Raw genomic sequence first — 20,611 nt, 5'->3', positions numbered from 1 at the left:
ATCTCTTTGGCCCTGGGCCTGTTGGTGGGAGTGAGGGGTCAGACAGGTCTGAAGATGTGGCCCAGACTACACTGGTAATTTTCTTTTCCTCTCTGCTTTCTCCTCTCTCCTTGTTTTTTCAAACCTGTAGTGCCTCCTGCTTTGAACTCCTGGTACCTTTGAGTTCCTTGACTTCCCTCCCTACCTCTGATCTGGTCACACTTGCTGTTGAAAAGGGCCAGATGTTAGTTCTTGACACTTTAGTATGAACTAGATCTATTTCCCCTTTGGGAATGTTACAGCTTTGTCTTGCCTCTCCTTGTGGAGACAAGGTTGGTGGCTCTGAGAAAGGTTTGTTTCCAGGCCTAGGATTGGGAGGGTCAGGGGGAGCTAGGGCAGCCATACTTGATCTTCATGGCCTGTTTCATCCAAATCCTACAGTGACTTAAGATGTGGGAAGAAATGGGGGATGGAAAATCAGGAGAGAAGAGGAGGGTTAAGAAAGTGGGCAATAATAGAAACCAACACACAGAGCCCCTTAGAGTTAACAGAGCATTTGGAGCTATAGCCTCGCATTTGATCCCCACAGCTCCTCGTGGAGAAGGGCCCATTCCTGTTTTACAGATGAGGAAACTGAGGTTCCTGGGTACGTGGGTGGGGGGTGTCATGGGGGATGATGGGCACTGAGGCCACCGGCTCAGGATGCTCACTGCTTTTCTGGGTCCTCCCCTGTCACAGGAGCTCTCAAACTGGTCCAGATCCCAGCGGGTGCCAGGCACATCCAGATCGAGGAGCTGGAGAAGGCCCCGCACCGCATTGGTGAGTGCTGGCGTGCCAGGAGGGGGCAGCCAGGCCCGGGACCTGCCTTCGGGCTTGGGGAGCTGGGAGAACAGAGGAGAGGATCCTAACGAGGGAAGATTTCACAAATCTGAGTAATGGCAGAGAACCTTTTTGTTAGATTCTTCTGCCAGCCATCAGTTTGGGCTGGGTCCAGCTGGGTGCTGCCTCTGCTCCGTTGGACTCACTCATGCAAATGCAGTCTGCTGCTTGGTCTCTTGGGAGCTGGTTGGTACCACTGGCGGCTGGGGTCATGGGGGTGACAGGGCCATGTCCCCAGCAGGCTAGCCCAGGATTATTCACATGGTGTCTGTCACATAGTCCCCAGGAGTGGCAAGAGCAGGCAGCCCCAGTGTGCAAGCAGTTTTCAGTCTCAGCTTGTGTCATGCTTTGTTAAATGTCCCATTGGCCCAAGCAAGTCTCATGGCCAAGCCCAGACTCCAGGGGTAGAAACAGGCTCTCTCTTGTTGGGAAACTGAGTCACAATGCAGAGGGGTGTGCATACAGGTACAGGAGGAATTTGGAGCCGTTTGTGCAGTCGACCACATGGACCCTTCAATTATTCTCATTATAATGATGCTTCATCACATAGTCCCTAAACTAGATGTCCACCCCTTATGCTCACAACAGTTGTGCAACTATACAGCCAAGACAGATGGAAAATTAGAGCCCCAAAATAAAGCAATAAAATTCAAGTTAAGAGAATTACTGTAATGGGAGAGAATTTTTGTTTGTTTGCTTTGTGTTCTTTTTTTGCTGAAACTAAATTGGCAGTGAAAAAATGAACATGTCTAGAATAGGCAAATCCATAGAGACAGACAGTAGGTTACTGGTTATCAGGGGCTTGGGGGGTGGGGGGGGGGGTGGAGTTGGGGAGTGACTGCTAATGGGTCTCAGCTTTCTTTCTGGGGTGATGAAAATGTTCTGGAATTAGATAGTGGTGATGATTGCACAACCTGGTGACTATGGTAAAAATCACTGAACTGCACGCTTGAAGAGCCTGAATTGTATGGTCTGTGAATTATATCTGAATTTAAAACACATAAACATGGTTTGGAGCTGGGTCCCGGCGGGCGGGTGGGCAGCTGCCTGCACTTTGGGTGGTGGCTGGGTTCTCCCACACTTGTCTGTTTTCATACCCCTTTGCAGAGGGCATATGGGCTACAATGTCACCTGGCCTTGGCATGTCACAGAGGCCCCTCTTGTTTATTATGCCCCAAAGACACACTGCTTGGTACGAACTCATCATAAACACTAATACAAAACATAACATCTCTGGGCAGGCTCAGATATAACAAAAATTCTGGCATTCATGTTTTTGATTATCATCAGAATAATAACTTTTTTTAAAGTCTCCTGGAGAACTTGCCCCTTGGAGAGGACATCCACATTAGTACAGCTGTGATGGGTTCCTAACCTGCTCTGGAAGAGGCACCTGAGAGAGTGTAGTACCAACAGGCAGTAGGCACAAGGGGAAACTGAGGCCCAGGTGGATTGCAGCCCCTCATGTGCCCTGATTCGCTCATGGGTTGAGCCTGTCTGGGCCCGGGTCTCCTGCCCCCTGCCCTGTGCCCTCGCCAGCCACACTGCTCTTTGCGGGTACGTGAGTGGAGGGCTTTGGCTCGGCCACCTCCCTGCCCACTTGCCTGTCGGCTTGGGGGACTGGTGCCCTGGAACGGGGGCTGAGGAGGGGAGGGGGCAGGAGAGAAGGGTCCTTTCCTCCAAGGAGAGGGTGGAGTTTACAGATACTCTTCCTGCTGCACCCCTACAAAGATTTCATAAGGTCAGCAGCCCCTTCCAGCCCCTGTCTCCACAAGTCTGGCTCCTTGATCCCCTGGAGGCAGGGAGTGCTCCTCTAGGCCGAGGGTCGGCTTCCGTGGAGGTCGGGGCAGAGGCTCCTAGCCCTGGGGCAGGCCCAGGGTGGCACACTCAGTGGGGTTTGTGGGTGAGTCCCCTGAGGGGTTAGAGCTCTGCAGGACCTGGATGGGGCATTGAAACCTGACGCTGGCTCAGGTTGTGCAATTACACACGTATGAGGTAGACGGCAGGCCCTCAGTAAAAATGTGCAGGCTCTGTGTTTGTGTGTGTGTATGAGTGTGCGTTTGCATGCCCTTATGCATGTGTATGTGTAGGGGCGCATGTATGCATGTGTGCCCTTGTGTGTGTGTGCCTGGCAGGGTATGCACCCTCTGGAGAAGCCCAGGACAGGCGGCAGCCTGCTGTGAAGGCCGGAGCCCTGTCCAAACTCACTCGTCTCTCCTGGACTTTGGTGACAGTGACTCTTTAAAAGGAAGAGAAGTCACACTGTTAATATACACCTTGTGCTGGGCCTCGAACTGGCACTTTTCATACGTTATCTCGTCTGAGCCTCATGGCAATCCATGTGGGTTGTTGTTATCCCATTCTGCAGCTGAGAAAACTGAGGCACCCAGAGGTTAAGATAGTCGCTCAAGGTCAGAGTGGGTCAGTGGTGAGGCCAGGACTCTGAGCTGGGCCTGGATGGTAGAGTCCACGCTGAGTCCAGCCCACTGAGTCTAGCCCGCCACCTCCTGGAACGAGGGTGTACAGCCAGGGGGCGGGGCCGGCAGCTGCTGTGAGGTGAGGAGCAGACAAGAGCAGTGGGCAGGGCTGAGGCTGACCCGGCCTGAGGAGCTGCCCAGCTCTAGCCTAGAGGGTCTGGAGACCCTGGGGACTGAGAGAGATCAGAGATGAGGGGCATCTCTCCCGGGCAGGACCAGCCTCCCCTCCTTCTCTGCTCATCAGGGAGGCCGGCCCATCCCCGTCCACTGTGTGTCCAGGAGAAACTGCTGCCCCTCTCAGACACAGCCTCTGATTCCTGCCTGGATTAATAATGGCAATGAGCTCGGGGGCAGTGGTGGGGGGGAGGTGAGGACCGCCCTGGGGCGGTTACAGAGTGGCCAGCACACGGTCAGAGCTTTGGATCCTTAGCTCTCCTCTGACAGTTATGCTCGAACGTTTGAATCTGCACCAGGAGGGGATGCCCTCCCCACCGGGGTCAGCGGCTCCGTCCTGGCTGCAGCCTATCCCCGCCCCTGCTGCTTCCAGGGCCCGAGGCCACGACACGGGGCCTTTGTGGGGCGTCCGCCCGCACCCCTCCTACCTGGTGCCTTTCAGTAACAAGCTGTGAGTCACTCACGGAGGGGACTTTAAGGGACAGACATTTATGGACATTTTAAAGGCTCCCACTCCGTGCCAGTCTCTGCGCTGAGCCAAGGACGCCAAGACGGAGGAGTTGCGCTGACAGGGTGTGGGAGAGTCGGGACGTCTATCCCAACAGTGCTCGCGTCAGGCACTGTTCTAAGGACAGTCATGGTGCCTCCCGCTGGTTAAGTGCCAGCTGCATGCCATGCACCCTGCCTAGTTCTTTACGTGTCTAAACTCCTTGAACTGTCCTAGGAGCCCCACGGCAGGGCAGGTGGAGGTGGGGACAGTGATGATCCTCACGGGGCAGCAGCCCTCCCATTTTACAGATGGTAACACTGAGGCAGCAGAGGGAGGCTGAGTAGCTTCCCCAGATCAATCTGACTCAGAGCTTGTTCTCTTAATCTCTATGCTCTGCCATAGGAGTTATAGGGAGAGCAAATCCCTAAAGACTGGGCAATCAAAGAAGCCTTCCTGGAGGAGGAGAGAATTGTGCTGAGCCTTAAATATGGGTGGAAATTAGTCAGGCAGGAAGAAGGGGAGACAGTGAGGGTGGGAGGAATGGTGTGCACCAGGGTCCAGAGGCAGGGACGCTGTGTTGGGGGCAGTGTGGTGACCAATCTGCCTGGGAAAAGGCTCGGGTGAAGAAATGACAGGTAGACAGGAGTCCCAAGGGGCCTACTGGGAAGGCGTTGAAGCCCTAAGGAGGCCTGGCTCGTGCTCCTGTGGAGGGGAATAGAAATCTGTGTGACCCTCTCCCCATGGCCAGCGGTGAAGAACCAGGTCACAGGCAGCTTCATCCTCAACCCCAAGGGCAAGGAAGCCGCGAGCCAGACCTTCATGGCAATGGGCCTGGAGTGGGAGTATGCGGTGGAGGACGCCAAGGAAAGCCTAAGGACCAGCGGGCCGCTGCCGGAAGCCATCGCCGTCCTGGTGAGCCCCACCCACACGGTGGCCCTGCCCCCCCTCTAGCTGTCCCAGTCCAGTCCCCTCACTCACTGTCTCTGGGGTGAACCAGCACAGGCCTGGGGAAATCCTCCTGTTCTCGTGTCTTCAGGAGCCTGGGCAAGGCCAGGGTGCCCTCCGTGCTTGAGGGTGGCCAGATGGCAAGTGAGGAGGGAAGAAGAGATGATTGTCAGACAAGAGACGCCACACATGGAGTCTGTTCTCCCTAATGCAGGGTCAGAAACAGGCCTGAGGGAGCCAGAGGGGCCTGGGTTGCTTCCCTCTGTCGTCCTGGCATCATCCAGTGTCCGCTTGCATTATGGCGTTGCCAAAAAGTGAGTCCAGGAGTGGCTTCCTGTAGCCTGTAGGGCAGCTGACCCAGGGTTGCCATCTGGCACTGCCCACCTCCTGAGAGGGGGCTGGGGCCACTGTCCCAGCTGGGGCCTGCCTCCGCCCGCACTCTCCTCTCCTAGACCATAGGCCAGGGCTTGTGGAGCAGGAGACCAGACCAGGAGGGGCTCTGTCTGCAGTGCCCTCGGCACTGGCTGGTGGCAGGGAGACCCTGCACAGGCTTTATTCCTGGTGCTACCCTTGTGACTAGGGGAGGGCCTGGAGGGCAGAGTCTGAAGCCTGTTGTTGCCTGGTGTTGGCATATTAATTCAATCCAACATGTATTGTCCACTCACCCTGTAGTTATTGACCGCCTGTGGCCAATTGATTGTCAGTGAGGGTGCCAAGACCATTCCCCGGGGACATGATGCTGGGACAACTGGATAGCCACATGTGAAAGGGTGCAGTTGATCCCCTACCTCACATCATATACAAAAGCTAACTCAAAATAGACCGAGGACCTAAAGAAACAGGAGTTAAAGCCATCGACCTCTTAGAGAAAACAGAGGGATAAGTCTCATGACCTCAGATTCTTAGATATGACACCACAAGCGTGAGCAACAAAAGAAAAAATAGATAAATTGGTTTTCTTGGAAATTGAAAACTTTTGCACATCAAAAGATATTATCAAGAAAGTGAAAAGACAACCTGAACAGAGTGGGAGGAAACACCTGACAAGAGTCTGTATCACAGACCGTCTTCTAGAGTCAGGCAGGGCAGGTGCTCTGGCGAGCAGGACAGACCAACAGATGTAGCTCATGTCCTCATTAGAACTTAGGTCTGTGGGAGGGAAAATCATCAATGGGAACGCGGGTCGTTCTCGGGTCTGGCACACAGTAGGTGCCTAGCTTGATTTTGCCACATGGCTGTTGGTCTAAATGGCCCCCCAGGCCACACTCGGTGCAGTCCCCTCCTGGCTTTCACTGGTTCTGCTTTTCACATCCTTCCCTTTGCCCCCTCCTCCCCGGCACCCCTGCTGGCCTTGCTTCTCTGCTCTCCAGTCCTGTGCCACCTCCTGCATCTCCCCTCAGGTGCTCCCCTCGGCTGAGGGTGGGCCCCGCAGCACCCTGGCCTACAAGTACATCATCCATGAGGACCTTCTGCCCCTTATCGGGAGCAACAACGTGCTCCTGGAGGAGACAGACACCTATGAGTGGGCGCTCAAGAGCTGGGCCCCCTGCACCAAGGCCTGCGGAGGAGGTACTGGTCCACCTGACCATCCAGCTGCCGTGTGGGGGCAGCCCAGGGCCTCTCGGGAGAGGAGCAGGAATGGCTGGGGACTGACCTTGTCCCCACTTAATGTGTCCACAGCTCGTGCCTTTCTGGGCAGGGCCTTTGGGATGGGGCTGGGGGTGCTAGAGCAGGCTGGGGCAGGGCCCGGGCCCTGTAAGGGCTCACCAGCTGTGCGGAGGGGGAGCCGTCTAGAGCCACGTCCCGCCTGCACTACACTAGGGACGCGTGAGATGGGCTGGTGGAGGACGGCTTCCTCAGAAAGTGACTCGGGCAGGAGGGGGTGCAAAGGCTCCAAGGGAAGTGGGACTAGCCCTCTGGGCTCTCCAGAACGCACCATCCCTGAGGCCCGGGACAGGGCAGTGGGAGCCTGGCGGGACCACGCCCACGGCAGCCTGCCCTCCCAACAGGAATCCAGTTCACCAAATACGGCTGCCGGCGCCGCCGGGACCACCATATGGTGCAGCGGCACCTGTGCGACCACAGGAAGAGGCCCAAGCCCATCCGCCGGCGCTGCAACCAGCACCCCTGTGCCCCGCCTGCGTGAGTGCTCCGGGGAGGGACGGGGCCTGAGCCCACGCGCTGGTGTCCCTGTGCCTCACCTGCATGAGTGCTCCGGGAAGGGATGGGGCCTGAGCCCACGTGCTGGTGTCCCTGTGCCCCACCTGTGTGAGTGCTCCCAGGGAGGGACGGGGACCTGAGCCCATACCCGGGTGTCCCTGTGCCCCACCTGTGTGAGTGCTCCCAGGGAGAGACGGGGTCCTGAGCCCATACCCGGGTGTCCCTGTGCCCCACCTGTGTGAGTGCTCCCAGGGAGGGACAGGGGCCTGAGCCCACACCCGGATGTCCCTGTGCCCCACCTGTGTGAGTGCTTCCAGGGAGGGACGGGGCCTGAGCCCACGCGCTGGTGTCCCTGTGCCCCGCCTGCGTGAGTGCTCCCAGGGAGGGACGAGGCCTGAGCCCACACCCGGGTATCCCTGTGTCCCGCCTGTGTGAGTGCTCCCAAGGAGGGACAGGGGCCAGAGCCCATGCCCTGGTGTCCCTGTGCCTCACCTGTGTGAGTGCTCCCAGGGAGGGACGGGGCCTGAGCCCACGCCTGGGTGTTCCTGTGTCCTGCCTGTGTGAGTGCTCCGGGGAAGGGACGAGGAGCCTGAGCCCCAGCCCAGGGTGTTGCAGACCCTCTGTCAGCTCCAGCCCCAGGACGAGGGACTGCTGAGCCTGCTTCCTCCAGGCACACAGCCCCTGCAGCCAGGACTCCCCGACGGAGAGCAGCCACATGCCAGACTCTGCCATGGCCAGCATTGCCCTCCTTGCTCATCTGTCCTGTCTGGGATTTCTGGATTAACTTCCATTCCCAGAAGAAGGAAGATGCTTCCTTTGTTCTGCCTCTCCAGGCATTCTTTTACAGATGGGGAAACTGAGGCCCAGTTTGGGGACACAGCTTTCCCTTAATGATTTGGGGGAGTCCATCGAGGTGAAGTGGATTTCAGTGCTTCCAGGCTCCAGGCCCTAGGCCAGGATGCTGTCCACTAGCTCCTCTCAGCCCGGTCATGTGGAGCCCAGGATGCGGTCTGGCCTGCCAGCCCCTGATTGGGATTCCCTGGCCTGAGGATACAGGCTCTTTGGAGCACAAGGTCATGTTCTTGGGGTTATTTGGAGGCGGCTTTGGAGAGAGGAAAGAGCTGTGACTTGTGGAGGATTCAAGGTCCGGCCTCTGAGCCTGTGGCAGAGCCAGCCCCAGCACCTCCTCAGTCCCCACGAGGCTTCTCTAGTGACCCCCAGGCAGGGCCACGGGTAGCTGGCCAGTAGGAAACCTCAGAGAGCCGAGCCCATCCTCCTGCCTCCCTAGGAGTCCTCTTGGGATCTGGGGGTTTTGGACTCAGCCTTGGTGACCCACAGCAGCTGTGCTCCCTCAGGCCCGGGGATCCTCAGGGCCAGGGCAGGAGCTGGTGACCCGTGCTAGCCAGCATGGGCTCCTTGTGCCCAGACCCTCAGCGCCCCCGTGGTTCTCTCTCACGTCTTACTTTACACTGTATTCCAGGCCACTTTCCCCACAATCGTCTGTGGTCACAGAGCATGCGGGGCTCTCTCTGCTGTGATCCTGGCAGGTCCCCTCACCCCGGTTTGTCTCCATCCGTAAAATGCCAAATGAAGTTGAGGCGCTGTGTGTTTTTGTGTTTTAGAGGAAGGGGTTGGCTGAAAGAGCCCTGCTTTACTAAAGGATGCCACAGGAGGCTGAGAGGGGCTGGAGCTGGGGGCTGCCCTGCCTGCCCTCCACCAGAGCAGTTTTGCTTTTGTCTAACTCACCTGGGGGGCATCTGCTTAAGATGCTGCTGGAAGTTGCTCTGTGGCTAGAAGCCACGTGGAGACCACCAGCTTAGCTGATCAGCGCTGAAGCTCCCCAGGTGCTGACAGTGGTAGTAACAGTGCATTTATCACGTGCCTACTGCATGCCACACACTCTGCCACATGCTTTATGTATACAAGTGCTTTAATTGTCCCAAGAGCCTACATGGGGGTGGTTCTGCTATACAAGCTGTGGTGACTTTCATCTGTTTTGTGCACCACTGTGTCTCAGCACCTAGGACAGGGCCTGCACATGGGGAAACTCCAGTACATATTTATGAGGTGTTGAAAAAGTCCTGATGTAAAGATGGGGCCACTGAGGTTTAGAGGGGTTCACAGCTTCCCCAAGGATGCTCAAGGGGCCAGAATTTAAATATGCATCATACCCGTTTTCCAGATGAGGAAACCGAGGCGGGAATAAGTGACCTCACTAAGACTGCACAGCCTGGCAGAGCCAGTGGATGGTCGTCTTGGCCCCCAAGCGTTCTGAAGCCCAGACCCACTCTCCGGCTCTTGCTGGCAGTGATTCAGGGGGTGGGAGTGACCCTGCGAGAAATTGTCCCCCTGGCCCCACCTCCTGTCCACCTTCTGCCCTGTCTGCCTCCAGGTGGGTGACGGAGGAGTGGGGCACCTGCAGCCGGAGCTGTGGGAAGATGGGGGTGCAGACCCGGGGGGTGCAGTGCCTGCTGCCCCTCTCCAACGGTACCCACAAGGCCATGCCGGCCAAGGCCTGCCCTGGGGACCGGCCCGAGGCCCGGCGGCCCTGCTTCCGCGTGCCCTGTCCAGCTCAGTGGCGGATGGGAGCCTGGTCCCAGGTGAGTTGTCCTCAGAGGGTGGGAGGGGCTGGGCCTACAGGCAGCTTCTCTGGGGAGTCAGGGAAGCGGTGGGTCTGGGTGGGGGAGCTGCGGAGGGATCTGGTGCTCCCTGTGGGCAGAGTGTTTCTGGATGAATTTCTCCCTGACATCTGATCTGGTTTGTCTCACAACGAAGTCCAACCGCTGCCACGTATGTGGGCCATGGTTCTGGGCTAGCCCTTTCTATTCATTCGCCATCACCCGGAGCTAGGAGGCACGGGCTGATCTCCCTGTGTACAGATGAGCAAACTGGAGCACATTCTTGCATTCAGGAAATATTTCCTGATTGCCGACTATGGGCCAGGCGCACTGTACTAGGAATGCCTGGAATCCAGCATCGTCCAGACAGACCTTGTGATTCTTGTCTGTGTGGAACCTGCAGTCCAGGGAGGGAACCGTACGAGACAAGTAAACCAATAACGAAAGCGTTTACAGGTTGCAGCTAGAGCTGTGTGGGATAAATGAGGGTAATGTATCATGGAGGGCCTCTCTAGGGAGGTGACATTTGAGCTGAGACCTGAGGGATGAGCCACAGGAAGACCCTGAGGCAGGAACAACTTTACCCTGTTCCAGAAACTGTAAGAACAGTGGGACTGGAGCTTAATGGGAGGGGCAGGGGCTACAGGATGACGTTGGAGGGGCAGGCAGGGGTCAAATGCCACAGGGCTTTATGAGGAGGTAGAATGTGCATGGGAAACCATTGAAGGGTTTTAATGGGGGTGTCACAAGCTCTGGTTGGGTGTAAAAGATCACTCCAGCAGCTCGGTAGAAAGTTCATCATTGGGAGGCCAGGGTGGGAATACGGAAACAATGAGGAGGCTGTGGAATAGTCCAGGTGTTCACAGCCCTGGAAGTGGCCACAGGGAAGTTTTTTGATGTCTTGGATTTTCTCTCAAAAATTCATTTGATGTGAACCTTGAAGACGTTATACTAAGTGAGATAAGCCAGACGCAAAACGACAAATACTGTATGATTCCACTTATGTGAGGTGCCTAGAACTGTCACATTCATAGAGACAGAAAGTAGAAGGGTGGGTGCCTGGGGCTGGGGGAGGGGAGGAAGGAGGAGTTAGTGTTTACTGGGGACAGAGCGTCAGTTTGGGAAGAAGAAACAGTTCCGGAGATGGATGGTGGTGGTGGCTGCACGGCAGTGTGAATGGACTCAAGGCCACTGGACTGGACACTTAAAAATGGTTAAAATGGTAAATTTTATGATATGTATATTTTACTACAATTTTAAAAACCTCATTTGATCATAGAGATAAGTACAATGATGCTCATTGTAATAGAAAAATATCAGAAAATATCCTAAATGTCCATCTGTAGGAGATCGGACCAAAATATCATGGTCTGTTCATACAATAAAATACTATACAGCAAGAAAAATGGGTGAGCTTGAACTGTACTTATCGATATAGATAAACCTCAGGAAAATAAGTGGGAAAAAATTAAAGTATTAAGGATAAACCTCTTCCAATGGGTTACCATTTCCTTCAAGTTTCAAAAGGCAGAAGCCAAGGTTTGAAAATACTCCAGAATGCTGAGCTGTCAGAGCTGTGGTGGTATTGGGACAGGCTTTCATGACCAACTTCCTCAGACTTTTCTGTATGCTTGAAATATTGCATAATAAAGAGTATTTTTTTAAATAATCAAAAATCCCCACACAGCTCATGCAGATTTTATATTCTTCTCCATGATATGTAGATTTATTTGCTTTAATATAAAACAGGAAGATTGCTGGTCCACAGAGGACCCCTCAGATGAAACTAACAGAGGTGACAGATAGTGGAAGATGGTGGCCCCTGTAAGACTGACAAAGCACTCACGAGCTGTTGTTTGTAATCATTCCTCTTTGTCCCGTGGTTCTGTGTGGCCCGTGACCCTTGTGTCTCCCTCGGGTCATCAAATGCCCCAGTATACGTGGGCCTTTGCAAGTTTTTCCCCATCCTGCTCGGAGGGGCTGTGGTCAGTGCCTACAAAACCCAGCGACCTGGTCACGTTGGGCAGCCTTGCTTTGCTGGGAGTCCCCCCTTTATCAGAGTGTGTGAGGTCCAGGGGATGCTGTGTGTGGCAGCGCTTGTAAACTGTTTGCCTTCTGCTCCTTGCACCCACGGCTTTCCCTCTTGAAGAAGAAGATAGGCCTCTGCAAGCTGAATTTTGGTAAACTGAGTCACAAAGTCATTAAATCTCAGAGCTAGAAGGGTCCATGGCCACCCTGTCACCCAGCCCTCTCAGTTTAGCAGGTGTCACAGTCCAGTTCCCTACATCTCGTTAACAAGATATCATCAGGTGTTGGCCCGCCCCGGGTCCCTCAGGCTGGTGCATCATGAGAAGGGAGTGTCCCACGGTGATACACAAAATCTTTAAGGATCCAGGCACAGATTAGACACAGCAGGCACAGGCAGCAGTGCTGGAATGGGGTCCCGGAGGTCCCCTCCTGAGCCAGGGTGAACCATTTAGATGGTAGAAAGGTCCAGGGCAGTGGCTATTTACCACCTGGTCCAGGAGTATTTGACAGCTGGTGTGCTGTCCTGGTGAGGCCATTTGGAGCAGAGCAGTCCTTGCATGTCCCTCCGGCCAAGTAGAGACTTGGCACCCTCCTCTGTACCCTTTCTGTCCTGGACATTGGCTGGACTTCAGAGCTCACTGCCTGCTTCCTCTGTCTCTCCACCTACCCCTCCCCGGCCAACGTGGCCTGGCCTGGCCCTCCCACGGCAGTGCTCCGCCACCTGTGGAGAGGGCATCCAGCAGCGGCAGGTGGTATGCCGGACCAGCGCCAATAGTCTCGGGCAGTGTGAGGGGGACAAGCCAGACACTGTCCAGATCTGCAGCCTGCCTGCCTGTGGAGGTGAGCGAGATAGGATGGGGGGCAGGCTCAGCTCCTCCGGCCTGGACCTGAGACCCAGCCTGGCTTGTGTCCTGGCTGACTAGAAGTCCCAAATGCTAGAGCCGCTTCTCCCCGCTCACAGGAAATCTCTGGAACTCCACAGTGAGGGCTGACATCCCGGAACTTGTGACCCCAGAGGGGCAGTGGGTGCCACAACCTGGACCCCTACATCCCATTAACAAGATATCATCAAGTAAGTATATCTCGGGACTCCACCCCCTCCCCAAACCTTGCAGTGGCCATGGTGTCACAGACACGGGCAAGCAGTGGAGTAGACCCAGCCTCCAGCCTGTCCATGTGACCTTAGCCTCCTGGAGCCTCAGACTGCTCGGCTGTGTGATGAGGATGACACTCATACTGGTCCACAATCCCTTAGCTGCAATTCCAAAATGTTGAAAGTTGCAAGTGTTTCCCTAAATTTGGTGCAAACTCATTTGGCAGCAAAATCTGACCCGAACCAACAAGAGATAAGTTACTCTTTTGCTACAGAAACATTGCCATATTTGGTGACAAGGGGATGTCCCAGTCTCCACTGAGGATGTTATATAATATGACTACACCTGATATTACTTTTATAACCTCAAAAGTTCTGAATTATGAATAATATCTGGTTCCAAGATTTTTGGATAAGCAGTGGTAGGTCTGAGCTGTCTTCATAGGGCTGTTGAGAGAGTTAAATGAGATAATACATGCATTCCTGCCTACCTGACAGCTAACAACAACAAAAATAGTAGTAGTAACTTCTTTCTGGCTCATGATCAGGAGCCCATCAGTTCATCCTCCTGTCTCTCCTTCCATCTACCCATCCATCTGTCCATCCAGTCATCCACCCACCCACCCAATCCATCCATCCGTTAATAAATATTGACTGATCACCTGTTATGTACCAGGCTGTATGTTCTATGTTCCTTCACTCTTTCCCTTCCTCACCTTCCCAAGGACCAGGGTCTGACAAGATGAGTAGCAAAATGATCACAGACTCTAACTCCTAGTTAGAGGCCCATTAGCTGTGCGACCTTGTGCAAATCCTGGAGCCTCTCTCAGCTCAGCGACCTCATCTGTAAAATAAAGGGTCTGGCTCGATGTTCTCAGAGGATATTCTGGCTCCAGCCTTGCTGCTGCTCTGCTGTGCTGAGGCTCAGGCTGTGCAAGTGCCTGGGTTTCCTTCCCTTTTCTCCTGGGAGCGCAGGTGGGCCTCTGATTCTGCTCCTAGAATTCTGGTGCCATCTAGAGGCCACTGGCTCCCCAGTTTTTCTAATCTTTCTCCTATTCCCCTAAACCAGCCAGCCCCCCACCCCCCGCCCACCCACACTGTGCTCTTCCTCCCCCTCCCTCCATCCCTCCCTCCCTCTCTCTCTTTTTCTCTTTCTCTGCTAAAACTCAGTAGAAAGCAAAGCTCCTGCTTTCACATTGTCTGGAGAGACCTATCTGGGATTTTTACAGAAACACAGAAGTACTTTTAGATGATATTTGAAACAAAGCAAACAAAAGTAGTATAGTGCACACCCTCTATAAATGTTATTTATCATTATACTGTTATTTTTCATTGGGAGATGTCAGCATTATCCCCATTTTACAGGTGAAGAAACTGAGGGAGAGTTTAAGTGACTTGCCCGAGGCCTCATAGCTTTTAAGTGACAGGGCCTCCGTTGGAACCTAGATCTGCTTGATTCCAAATTTATGGGTGGAGGGCTTAACGTTGCAAATACGTGATGACTGGCGGCGCGATGTGTAATCTGCTTGTCCCAGGTGTGAGTTCCCTGGGCACTTGCCTGGCCCTGGGCAGAATCGGCAGACTCCTTTGGGTTGAATGGGATCCCACTTCCATCTCGAGCAGGGTTCCCAGGCTTTGTTGCAGGTTAGGATCGCCCAGTGCCCAGGCCGCACCGAGACTGTCTGGTCTTGCTGAGGGTAGAACCCACAGCAATTTGCAAAGCTCCCAGGTGATTCCATTTTGCAGCCAAGTCTGACAACTAATGCTGTAGGGCCGTGGCTCTCAGATTTTCCCAGGCATTACAATCACCTTGAAGGTTTGTCAAAACACAGAGCTGGGCCCCACCCCCAGAGTTCCTGATTCAGTGGGTCTGGATGGGGCCCAAGAATTAGCATTTCCAACAAGCTTCCAGGTGATGCTGATGCTGTGTGTGTGGGGACCCCACTTTGAGAACCACTGCTCTAAGGGATTGTAGTTTCTTGTCTATATAATAAGGACTCTCAGGCCAGTCTCTCCTCTCGGGCAGCCGTGTGGCCCCCTCTGGGAAAACCTTTGTAGCGAGTCCAGCCAGGGCAGGAGATGGAGGGCCTGCTGTTGGTGGGCTGAGTGGGAGGTGGGGGCCTGTGTCCCTATGTCACCCCAATGATGGGTGTCCCCCCAGCATCGGTCCTTGTGCTGTGTGTGCAGCAGAGCCCTGCGTGGGGGACAGGTCCATCTTCTGCCAGATGGAAGTGCTCGATCGCTACTGCTTCATCCCTGGCTACCACCGGCTGTGCTGCGAGTCCTGTACCAAGAAGGCTTTGGGCCCTGGCGTGAGCCCGGCCCCTGCCCTGGCCTCACCATCACCCTTCTCTGCTCCTGGGAGCCCTTTACCAGGACCCAAGGCCCCTCCAGATGCGGTGGAGCCCACTGTGGGGCCAACGGGATCAGAAGACCACCAGCATGGCCGACCCACACAGCTCCCAGGACCTCTGAGCACAAGCTCCCGAGTGACCCAGCGCCCCTTTGCTCCCCAGAAACTGAGCCCTAGAACATTCTGGGGCACTTCCCCATGCACCCACCGGGGACTAACTTGGGGCTGGACCGGAGCTCCTCTGCCAGCCTCTGAAAATAAAGGGCAACTCAGGGAAGACCCGAAATATCCAGGCACCAGCCTTCCGGCCACCTCCCCGGTGACATGAGCCCCCCCTTCCCCATCCCCCCAGTCAAGTTTACACTCTGTGTGCTGCCCGGAGACCCCCACGCAGAGGACACACAGCGGGCAGGGCAAGCACAGACTTCCTTTTAAATTATTTGCTTTCTTGTTCTAGTCTGGGGCTGTGACACTTTCACCCCGTGAAGTGGGTGTGCGAGGAAGGAAAGAGCAGGGAATGTCCTAACCAGAGATACCTCAGCGAGCAGCCCAGGCGGCCGAATCGAACCTCTCAGGGGCTCCTGTCAGTCTCTCTGCCAGGACTGAGGGCCAGCCAGCGCCCCCTCCTCACAGCCACTGGATCCCTCGGGCTGTCTGCCTTCACCAGAGCTTGGGGGGACCCCTGTGGAGGCCGTCTCCATCTGGCCCCTCTGCCCAGGCAGAGCGGGGCCAGGGGAGGTGAAGGGGGCCCTCAGGGCAGTCCGAGAGGGAGGGAGCTGGGGCAGTGTGGTCGTGAGGCTCTGGCTGCAGGGCTGGGGCGGGTGGGAGGCATGTTCATCTCAGGCCCAGCTCTTTGTAATGAGAGCTCCACACAGCTCCTCCGGCCAAGGCCAAGGGTCCAGCTTGCCTTGCCTGGCTGGAGGGCAGTGTCGGTGGCTACCTCTGTCCCTGGAGATGGCACTTCCTGTTCCTTCTGGGGCCTCCAGGTTACAGTTGGGCCTCCCAGCCCACCCGAGAAGGGGGCTCTGGACACTCTGGAAGGTGTGTCCTCATCATCCAGGGGTTTCCCAACTGGTGCTAGACCCCTGGCTGGACCAGGAATGCTAACTTTGGTCCTCACTCTGGGGCACGAGGGGGACTTTGTGGGACACAGAGGAGACGTGAGCTGTCTGGCTGTGCCCTGTCAATCATTGCCCTCTGCCGAAGACCATCCTGCTGGAGGTAGGGCTTCTTCTCCCAGCTGGCTCAAGCTGGGCCAGAGGTTTGTGGTGCTGGCCCCAGAGCTGAGGACCAGAGTCCACTCATAGCTGGGCCCTGGGGATGACAAGGGCCACCCAGGCTAAGTGGCCCAGGGTAGGATGTGAGCCTCTGCCCCATGCTGGGGTGGGGAGGAGACACTGACCCACAGCACTGTAGGGCCTCGGCCACCCTCTGTGTTACCTCCAAAGGCAGGTAATTTCCCTAGACCCTCCGGCTCTGGGGAAGCCACGCGGCTCCCCACAATCCATCCCAGGGGTCCTCCGAGCTGTGCAGAGGGCCTCCCAGACCCTTCGGCAGGTGACAGAGGTGCTCGCCAGTCCTTCCTTCCCCAGGTCCACAGGGCCGTTCTGAGCCAGGCTGGAGGAACAGGAGCAGTGGGCCCCGGCCCGCAACCCCCTGGAGAATAGAGGCCCTAGAGGGGACTCCCCAGGTGCCCTCTCCACTGCTGCCCACCCCCTCCTGGGATGCTGGGCACACGCTCAATCATTCCTGTGAGACCCAGCCTGCCTGTGTTAAGGGGTGTAAACTCTTGTGCCTTTGAGATTCACATCTTTAAATTTTTATGTATTTATTAATATTTTATAATAACTTGGTGTTTTGTTTTGGATCCCAAAATGTTGTGTTGTGTTTTTCTTTTTCTCTGTGTTTTTGAGGAAGGGGACAACGAAGCCAGGGCTCTAATCTGCTGGACTGGGCAAGATGACTGGGTGGAGGATGTTCAGGGAGGGGCTGGAGCCACAAGAAGACTCGACCTTCAGCCTCCCTCCCTTGGCCCTGCTCACTCTGGGGCTCTCTGAGCATCCGCTCAGGGCGGAGAGGCAAGAACAGAGCGAGAGGGTCCCACTTGGGCTCCACCACTTAGTAGCTCTGTGGCCTTTGGCAAGTCACCATCCAGAATCTGGTCCAAAGGGTGGAAGTGGCTGGGAGGTAGTTTTGGGATCTGCGTAGGGAAGAACGTTCTAATTAGCAGAGCTGTTCAAACATGCAAGGGGGGCTTCCTCGGAAGGTGGGGAGTGCTCTTCCCCTGCAGAAGTGCGAGCAGGACGTGGATGCCAGGCAGGAGGCGGAAGGAATGAGGTGCGTCTTAGAGGGCAGGGAGGGCTGCCGTGAAGCGTGTGATGTTAATTTAACTCACCCCTTGCCCATGTCAGACATCACTAATCCATCACCACACTCTTTCAATGAGTGCATCACAAGCCCCTCCCTGACATTTGTGGGGCGTGGGATGAGGGCACAGAGACCTCCTTCTGGGGGCCTCACATGCCTGTGTGTGGACAGTCTAGCCCTCAGGTCCAGGCTCCAACATCCCTCTGCAAACGGCCTCCCCTTGGAAACTACCCCTTCTAAACAGCTACCATTTGGACCTAGGGGCCACACATGGTACCCTGTCACACCTTAGGGGGACTGTCCTAGGTCAGTGCCACCACAGGCCCTAGAAGTGCACTCAGGGCTGTTCGGGCAGGGAATTCTGTGGGCCGAGGTACCCAGAGTGTGGCCTGCAAAGTTGGGGATCCTGGCCCCGGGGGGCACATGCCCTTGGCACAGTGCGGTCCTTTCCATGGTGGGTAGTGCAGGCAGAGGGGCTCTCCAGGAGGCCAGCCTCCCTGGCGCTAAAAGTGGTCCTGGCACATTTCGTGCAGCAGGAATAACGCATGGAAATGTATGCTGATGCTCCCCACCTCATGCCCATGGCAGACATTGCCAGTCCATCACTGACTCTTCCCCACTGACCCGGATGCCCCCTGAGAATCCTTCACATAGTGCTCTGGGAGTGACCACTGGTCAGTTGCCATTGCCAGGACAAGGAGCAGCGGGGTTGGCCTGGATCAGTAATTTCGAATCTTATACCATTGGGAACCTCTGCCAATCAACAGCTCAGGCAGAAGCTCAAGATCTGGAAGCAGGAGTGCAGCGCTCAAGATGAGGAAGAGGGACCTCCGCTGACCCCAAGGGCCCCACAGCGTCCAGTGTAGGGGCCAGACGGCTCTGGGGAGCCTTTGGGCTCTTGGATTTGGAGGGACTCTGAGCCCTTCTGCTCATGTGAAAAATGGGAGGGAAAGTGTTTGTCTTGCCTACCTGTGAAAACAGTGTGACCAGCAAATGCAAGGGACGATGACGATGAGGCTCCTCCCAGGGGTGACATTGGTCTCTGGGTTACTCCTGAGCTGCGGCTTGGTTGGGGGGCCAGGTGAGCTGTGGCTATGCCTCAGGAGTGGGCCAGGGTCAGGATTTGGGTTCCTCAAAAGCCCCCAGACCTCCGGCTGGACTCCTGCCCTTTCTCAGTCTCCCCCCGGCCCTCCCACCCCTGCAGGGCCTGTTGTTACCCACGCCCTGCTTAAGGTGTGGAGGGCTACAGGAGAACATCGGTCCCACTCTAACAATAAGAAAAAGCCCGATAATCGAGGAAGTCATACTTTTCTTAGCCCAGCAGAGGGCTGAGGTTGCAAGGCAAGCAGGTCAACTGAATTCCAAAGAGTACAGGCCCTCCGAGAAGAGAGAGGGCACACCTGCTCTTCCACCCTTGGCGGAGCTCGGAAGGAAGAGGCCCACATACAAGCAGTAAGAAAATACAACAAAAATTTTAATGACTTTTTAAAGGTTAGTGTGACAGTTTGGAATCATTGGGAGCCCCGTGCACAGGAGGGGTCTACACCTACTCATCAGCTCTTGTCCACAGGCTTCTGCACGAGAAAAATCTGGAGCAGGACAGGAGACTGCAAGAGCATCCCTCGGGGCTCCGACCACCTGTGAGAGTGCAAGTTAGGAAAGCAAGCCCATGTACAGTGCATCAGGGACACAGAATACCTGTGCACGAAAACCATAAAGTCTTGCTGAGAGAAATGTAAGAGTATCTAAATGAAGGTAGACGGTGTTTATAAATCAGAAGCCTCGATAATGTTAAGACATCAATTCTCCCCAAAATGATCTATAAGTTTCCTGCTATTCCAATCAAAATTCCTGCAGACTGTTTTTTAAAAAGAAATTGAAAAACTGATTATAAAGTTCTTATGGAAACGAAGAGATCTAGAATAGCTAAAACAATTCTGAAAAAGAGCAAAGTGGGACGACCTATGTTACCTGATTTCTAGGCTCACTGTGAAGCTACGGTAATCGAGATGGTATGGTCCTAGTGTAAGAACAGACAGAGAGAATAGTAGAACAGAATAGAGAATTCAGAAGTAGACCCACACAGACATGGTCAGCTTTCAACAAGGTGTCAAGGTAATTCAATTAGGATAAGATAGTCTTTTCAATAAGTCATGCTGGAAAAATGGAACATCTATATGGAAAAAATAAACCTCAACTCTCTCCTCATATCATATACAAAAATTAACTCAGTCAAAATGGATAATCGACTTAAAGCTAAGAGCTGAAACTATAAAACGTCTAGAAGAAAACATTTAAAAAAAATCTTTGTGTTGTTGGGCTAGGCAGAGATGACACTAGAAGTTCAAGCCGTAAAAGAAAAGATTGACAAACTGGACTTGATCAAAACTAAAATCTTCTACTCTTCAAAAGACAGTGGTAAGAAAATGAAAAGACAAAATACAAGCTGGGAGAAAATAATTTCACATCACATATCTGGATTGTATGCAGGATATATAAAGAATTCTCAAACAGACAACCTAGTAAAAAATGGGCAAAAGATTTGGGCACTTTACCAAAGAAAACATACGATAACAAGTAGGCAGATGAAAAGATGCTCAAGGTCATTAGTCATTAGGGAAATGCGATTAAAACCACAATGAGATCCTACTTCACACCTATTAGAATGGCTAAAATTAAAAAGATTAACCACATCAGGTGCTGGGAGGGTGTGGGGCAACTGGAACTCTCATCCTTAGGGCGGCAATGCAGAGTGTTACAGCCACTTTGGAAAGCATTTGGACAGTTCCTTATGAAGTGAAACTCACACCGACCCTACAAGCCAACAATTCCTCCCCTGCATATTCACATGAGGGGAATGAAAACATGTCCCCAAAACCACCTGGATGCAAAGGTCCATAACACCTTTATTTGAAAGCACCCCCAACTGGAAACAACCCAAATGTGTATCAAGTAGTGAGTGGATAAATAAATCGTGGCATGCCTGTACAGTAGAATATTACTCAACAATGAAAAGGACTGAACCGCTCCTAGGTACATGCATGCATC

General features: G+C 54.4%; 1 protein-coding gene across 7 annotated transcripts in view; it reads left to right on the top strand.

Annotated features, from left to right (window-relative positions):
* ADAMTS14 (ADAM metallopeptidase with thrombospondin type 1 motif 14) overlaps positions 1–17,045 on the top strand; it is an 83,104-nt gene extending 66,059 nt beyond the window's left edge. For 2 of the 7 annotated variants that reach the window (XM_046649387.1, XM_046649371.1), the window contains exons 15-22: positions 718–798; positions 4,748–4,911; positions 6,345–6,513; positions 6,954–7,086; positions 9,497–9,704; positions 12,461–12,590; positions 12,712–12,822; positions 15,031–17,045. In XM_046649387.1, the coding sequence (XP_046505343.1) occupies positions 718–798; positions 4,748–4,911; positions 6,345–6,513; positions 6,954–7,086; positions 9,497–9,704; positions 12,461–12,590; positions 12,712–12,822; positions 15,031–15,524 (1,490 nt within the window). In that variant the 3' untranslated portion in view covers positions 15,525–17,045. Of the gene's footprint in view, positions 1–717; positions 799–4,747; positions 4,912–6,344; positions 6,514–6,953; positions 7,087–9,496; positions 9,705–12,460; positions 12,591–12,711; positions 12,823–15,004 lie in introns of those variants that run through there. The other 5 variants (XM_046649398.1, XM_046649378.1, XM_046649401.1 and 2 more) reach the window with 5 other exon arrangements.
* The last annotated feature ends 3,566 nt before the right edge of the window (positions 17,046–20,611 follow it).

The sequence above is a fragment of the Equus quagga genome, chromosome 2 (assembly GCF_021613505.1).
Source record: "Equus quagga isolate Etosha38 chromosome 2, UCLA_HA_Equagga_1.0, whole genome shotgun sequence".
NCBI lineage: Eukaryota > Metazoa > Chordata > Mammalia > Perissodactyla > Equidae > Equus > Equus quagga.
The sequence above is the reverse complement of the archived record's forward strand: the minus strand, read 5'-3'. Positions and strand labels throughout refer to the sequence as shown.